This window comes from Ophidiomyces ophidiicola, assembly GCF_022830035.1.
Source record: "Ophidiomyces ophidiicola strain CBS 122913 chromosome Unknown scaffold_24, whole genome shotgun sequence".
Taxonomy (NCBI): Eukaryota; Fungi; Ascomycota; class Eurotiomycetes; order Onygenales; family Onygenaceae; genus Ophidiomyces; species Ophidiomyces ophidiicola.
This window is the reverse complement of record NW_026054664.1, coordinates 53,463-60,004: the sequence shown is the minus strand read 5'-3', so window position 1 is coordinate 60,004 and position 6,542 is coordinate 53,463. Positions and strand designations below refer to the sequence as shown.

General features: G+C 41.8%; 2 protein-coding genes across 2 annotated transcripts; one reads left to right on the top strand and one right to left on the bottom strand.

Annotated features, from left to right (window-relative positions):
- Positions 1-3,978: 3,978 nt before the first annotated feature.
- Positions 3,979-4,365, bottom strand: LOZ57_005127 (uncharacterized protein; the record flags this gene model as incomplete). Its single annotated transcript, XM_049254159.1, has 2 exons — positions 3,979-4,076; positions 4,155-4,365. 2 exons carry the CDS (start codon positions 4,363-4,365, stop codon positions 3,979-3,981), a joined length of 309 nt encoding a protein of 102 aa, XP_049106812.1.
- A 122-nt stretch (positions 4,366-4,487) lies between these two features.
- LOZ57_005126 (uncharacterized protein) lies at positions 4,488-5,477 on the top strand (the record flags this gene model as incomplete). Its single annotated transcript, XM_049254158.1, has 1 exon — positions 4,488-5,477. One exon carries the CDS (start codon positions 4,488-4,490, stop codon positions 5,475-5,477), a length of 990 nt encoding a protein of 329 aa, XP_049106811.1.
- Positions 5,478-6,542: the final 1,065 nt, after the last annotated feature.

The following is a 6,542-nucleotide window of genomic DNA, read 5'->3' as shown; positions in this document are numbered from 1 at the left end:
TCAATAAAATCTGTGTGCTAGCAGTTTGTAAGTTCTTTCACTTGTGAAATGATCTGCCAGAGATAAATCATGATGTCTTTTAATCAATTCAATTCACAGAGCTTCATTTGTAAGTATATAGAGATGCTCTTTCATAAAGAGACAGTCTTTCTTCTCTGTTCAGTCTGTGAATTTAGTTGAGTCTAACTGAAGATTCTTTCTAATCTCTATTGGGTGGTTGTCATCAGCAAGCATCTCAGATAACATTGTTATTAGATTCAGAGATGCAGTTTCTTGTAAGTCTGTTTCATTCAGAGCATCACTGAGAATGAGCTGCTTGACATTTTGTAACTCATTCTCAAATCTTTAAATACTGTAAGTATCACTCAGAAGCAGCTTCATGTAAGTCTGTTCTGATTTATAATATGTCTTTCTATTCACAGAGTGCATATTTCTATTAGACAAGACATGTTCTGAGTCTTTCTTCTCAGCTTGCTGGTCAGAACAGATTAATATAAAACAGAGCTGTTCAGCTGCTTTACATTTTTAGATATTCTCATATTTCAATGCTTCAGTATAGTCTGATCTTTGTGAAGAATCATCTGCTGGATTCTTTGATTCTTTCACATAATCAATTTTAAATCAGAAAGCTGATAACTTCTGAATCCACTGCACTTATCATCTTGACAGCTTTTGTGTGATTTCAAAATGTCTGAGACTGTCATGATCAGTCAGAACAGAAATGAATTGAATTGATCTCTTCAGTCAGCATCTTCATTGATGAAATAACTCAACTATGATCAGTAATTCTTGATCATAAATGTCATAGTTGTACTCAGCTGAAATCATCTTTCTTGAATAGAATCTCACTGATCTCCACATATCATTCTTCTGTAGCTGAGAGAGAATTCCACACACAGTAAATTCAGATGCATCTGTTTTCAGCTTGATTTTCTTCTTTGAATCAAAGTGATATACCATCACTTGCTTTGTAAATGTCTTCTTTAAGTCATAGAAGAATTTATGAGCCTCTTCTGTGAGAAAGCTGAGTGAACTGTTCACTTCTTCACTTCTTCTTCTTTTCTTTCTGAATTACTTCTTCCCTGACTTCCCACTCTTTAACATGCTAGTCAAACCAAGTGTGAGCTTGGAGAACTTGGGAATGAACTGTCAGTAGAAGTTAGTAAATCTCAGAAAGACTTAAATATTTCAGCAACTCTTGAACTCTGATCAAGAAATGATTGTGTTCATCTGAGCTTTTTTCATTGAAACATCTTCTGATGATATTACATACTTCAGAAAGTCTATCTCTGTAACACTGAACTGACACTTAAATCTCTTACAATAGAGTTCAGTCTCTTTCAGTGTCTTGAGCACTTTATGAACATGTTCAGTGTGTTCTTTCTCATTCTCAGAGTACATCATGACATCATTCAGATACATCATCACAAAGACATCTAAGTACTCTCTCAGTATCTTGTTGATATATGACTGAAATGCTGCTGGTGCATTTGTAAGTTTAAATGGAATCATCTGATATTTAAACATTTTCAGTGAAGTTTAAAAGACTGTTTTCCATTCATCTCTCTTTTTTATTTGTAAATGATGATATGCATTCTTCACATCCAGCTGAATATAGATCTTAGCTTTTCCAATCTGATTCAGAATGTCTTCAATCAGTAGAAGTGGATATTGATTCTTTACTGTCTTTGAATTTAAGTCTCAATAGTTCACACACATTCATAACCTCTCATTCTTCTTCTTTGCAAACAGAATGGATGATCCAGCTGATGATCTGAAGAGTCTGATGAATTCACTTGACAAAATGAAGTTGACATACTCTCATAAAGCCTCTGTCTCTGTTTCTGAAAGCTGATAAATGGAATCAAACTTTAACACTGTCTCTGACAACAACTCAATGTCTAGATCATTCTTCTGATGAGAGAGCAAGAAAGCATCTTTTGCATCACTGAATGCATTAATTAAATCTTTATAACTGTCTGATATCTGCAGATCCACATTCATGATGATGACTTGTTCACTTTTATGAACCCTCATTACATAGAAGAGTTTATCACCATTGACAAGTTCATTTAGAGAAATTGACTTAATTTTTGTCATAGAGTCTAATCCACTCTGTTTATGAAACTTAAGTGACAGATTTTCAAATGAAACAACAGAATCATGATGATGTAGTCAGAAGAGATCTAACATTATGTTCTCAGATATATCAGCAATTAATGCTTGCTCATTAAACATCTGTCAATTATTCATAGTATCTTGTGTCTCAAAGAAAATGTTCATAATTTCTTCAGATACTAACTTTAAATGATTCTTTTCTGCAGTCTTCATCTCAACATTCATCTTATGAACCTTCAGACCCAGTCTTACTGCAAGCTTCAGACTTATGATCAGAAAGAAACATAGTGAATCTGCCACAGCAGTTCACTTAATTTCTTTTTCTATTTTAGAGTTATGAACTCTGACAGACAATGTGATTGAGAAAACAGCTTGTAGCTCAGACAACTTCAATTGCTTGATATTCATTCTATCTACAGACTGCTTCTCAAATCTCTATTTCTTCTTTGACTTGATGCACTTATCTGCATAGTGATCAGTCTCATCACAATTGTAGCAAGCATTCTTATCTGATTTTCCACTTCACTTTGAATTTGTAAACTGAAAATTGAAGATTCTCTGATGTTGATTCTCTCTCTGTCATGATGAGATTCAGATCTTGTTTCTATAACCCTGATCTCATGATCCATGGGCTTGATTTGAATAGAATGGTGTTCCACCACAGTTGATATTTGTCTCTGAGATGAATTGTGACTTTGGGTTGGGAGTGAAACTCTTGACACTAGATTGTAATTGCATTGCAACTGTCTGAATCTCATTCAGTTTCTCTGGGAGATCCTTCTGTTCATCCAGCTTGTTGTGCATAGATTTGTCATATTGCCATAGGAAAAGGTGTTTGCTGAACTTATCCACACTCTGTGTCTCTTCACCCACTTGTTGCAAGTGTTATTGAAATCATTGCAACCAGTCAAAGTCTGATTCATCATCTCTTTATGAAGGTCAGTGGCAAACTGTGAGGATTGGGTGGTTGCAGGTAACATGGCAATGGCTTACAGCTTTTGTAAATGAGGTTAGGTTGAGTGAGAAGTGGTTATGAAGAAATCTAAGCATGAGAGAGAGAGAGATAACTTATATTACTACAACAGTATCTAGAATCTCTAGATATGTTGCCACTGATCTTTGTAAAGAAGTGTCTGTGGCAGATTTTGTGTGTTCAGCTTTGCTAGTGTGATCATGTAATCAGTCATGGAGTTTACAAATTCCAGATGCCATGAAGCATGATCATCTAAGCATCAAGAAGATTTTATGAATCTCTTTTAGATGATGGAATGAATGTAAGAAGGCTGCAGCACGGAGTCTTACACTCTCATAGCCACTGCTTCACAAGCTTTTCAGAAGGATTAGTAGATGTAGCATGCCCTGCTTTAATTCACATGAATAATTGATTTGCAGCTCTTTTATTAACCAAGCAGTATTAGAACCTTTCTCCTCCTTAATTTCAGCAAGCTGGCAGATTGTAGACATTGATTGTGGTCTTTTGCACTGTACTGACAGCAGCAGTGACAGCAGCAAAGAGAATATATTCTCCACAATAACAGACAGAGGCTTCAGTTTGAAGCACTTTGAAGATTCTATATCAGTAGTTATCAGCTTGAATGCTGTTTTGAAAGAACTCACTGCAAAATTCATTACTATATGAATATATTTGCACACAGAGTCTGATTGTATGAGATGTCCAAGAACTGTTAATAACTGCTGCCAGTTCTCTTGATTATTAATGAATGATTTCATGATAGTTGTGCTTTGAGCCTTTGCCTCTGTATAGAAAATCTGTGCTAGAGCATCAATATAAGAGGTTCTTTGCTCATTCTTATAGCCTCAGTGATTAACCTCCATAAAATACTAAGCTCAGAAAGACTCTCATTCAAAAGACTCCATGAGCTTCAAAAGAAGAGTCTTTCCTGCCACATTCTGCTTTCCAATCATACATTTAACAATAACAATGATACTGACATTATCTAGAGGATCAGGCAGTGATGATGGTGATGATGGCAGCAAAAGATTGACAGACAGACTCTTGATAAAACCTCAATCACATTCCTCTGCAGTAGAAACAGTCTTCAGAGACTCAAACTGCATATTCTTCTGATCAGCATCTGTACCCTCATCTTCAGCTGCTACAGAAGTCAAAGCTGAGCCCCAAAGCTTCAATTTGAGCCCAGAAGAAGCTTCTGCAGTTTTGGCACACAGAGGGGCTGTCTTCTTGATAGCTTTGGGCACAGGGCAGCAGGACTTACAGGGGGCCATGGTTTGATATGTGAGAGGTTAACTATCACTATTGAAACAATTTTACTAACAAAATATATGAGAAATAGATCGCAGTTGATCGTACAAGCCAAATTCGAGCAAAATCGGGTTTCTACATATCTATGTTTTGTGTGGAGTTCCTAGGGCACGCTAAAAAACGCGAATTTGGCACATTTCGCAATACTTTTGCAACCAACTGTACCCATGCGTGCGGACTGCACTCTGCAGACGAGCGGTTTACACCATACCGCCACCCGCTGCCCTCCGCGGACGTGCTCCTCCACGCTGGCGACATCACCATGAGCGGGATGGAAAACGAGCACGAAGTCATGGTGGACATGCTCAAGCAGGCCGACGCCGAGCTGAAGATCGTCATCGCCGGCAACCACGACACGTCGCTGGACGAAGCGTACTATAACGCCGTCGGCCGCGAGCGATATCTTTCTCGCCGCAGCCAAGTCGCGGATTTGGCTAGGATCCGCGCTTTGTACTGCGGCGATGAGGCCAAGCGCCATGGCATCTGCTACGTTGAGGAAGGCCTGCGGACGTTCTCGCTGCGCAACGGCGCGCAGTTCACCATCTATACCACCCCCTATCAGCCGGCGTTCTGCGACTGGGCGTTTGGCTACCAGCGAGACCAAGACCGCTTTAGTGCCTCTGCGACGGCGCAACCTGAGAACCCGGTGCCGTCGTTCCCGGGCGTGCACATCATGATGACCCACGGCCCGCCGAGGGGGTTCCTGGACCGCGTCTTTCGCGGAGAAGATGTGGGCTGTGAGCATCTGCGCCGGGCTGTAGGCCGTGCAAAGCCCTTGATCCATTGCTTTGGGCATATTCACGAAGGCTATGGCGCCGTGAGGATGAACTGGAACTCAGAGATCTCGGAGACCATTTTGCAAGACGGGGATGCAGAGCTCAAGAACAGAGGAGCGTTCGTCGATGTGAGTGGTGACAGTGACAATCCACTGAAGTTCGGCACGGAGACGCTGTTTGTGAATGCAGCAATATTGACTGTTTCGTATCAACCTTTGAATGCCCCCTGGGTTGTTGATGTTGACCTTCCACATGTGTCAGAGGGTGCATGTGGCAGTAAAGAGGATCAAGCTAGATGAAGAACACATAGTTTGAACAAAGAAAAGGAGAGAGAGAGCCCTGGTGTTGTGAATGTGCAGCTTTTTTGCCCCGTGGGCTGGAGTAACTACACAGCACTGGTCGCCACCCCCATTTCTTGCAAGTAAACCTGCCACTACACAGGGAAAGGCCAAAAAAGCCAAAGGAAGTTTTAACTTCTTCTTTTCAAGGTGCAAGAAACTGGTGCAAGCGGCAGTATACAGTTTGGCGCAGCCAGATGAACCGGGCTTTATACTCTTTCCTGTATATGGATGGGTGTCCCACAACACTTTCTTACATATCGCTACCACTATCCTATTCTACTTACAGAGGAGCTGCAGTCTATTAGTATTCTTCTCCCCTTCACACTCTGTGTCATCTCTTTTTCACAATTCTGTCTCTCTCCTGCGGCAAATACTACTAGCCAGATCCTGCATTTGGCGGCCGTTAGAAACACAAAATGAGCGACACACGCCCTCATATCTCTAAACTCAAATTGTTTCTAGCAAGGTGCTACGAGACGGCACACAGGCTGTCATCTGGCAGGGAAGACCATCTGCTGGAACTTCGTGTGAATTTCTGTTTTGACTTTGCCAGGCTGTCTTACAGCGACCCTCTCCGGCACCCAGAGTCGTTTCTGGCAGCGATCGTCGACCGTTGTCAATCGAAGGGCCGCCTGGTAGGGAAGATAGACGTGTGCACTTCGGACGGGGAGCCCAAGCCCAAGCTCGACTATCAAGAAATCCAACGACAGCTAGGCTGGCATGGAAGCAAGCTGCGTCACGACCACCGGGAGATCCTGCAAGGGCTCATTGCGTTTCGCGCCATGTACTTCGGGGCGTTCTTGTGGTATATAATGTATGAGCCGCGCCTGTACGATCTCCGTGCTGCACAGGGCATGTTTCATGAGGCCCATGACAGCGACACTCAGTCCATGGCGGCGGCCCGAGAGATGGAACAGCTGCTGGCGAGCAACGAACGCGAGCTGGTGGCAGCCGAAGACGACATGACGGCCATCTGCGAGGCGCTGCAGCTCTGTGTACGTGGGTTTGTCGACGCGAAATATG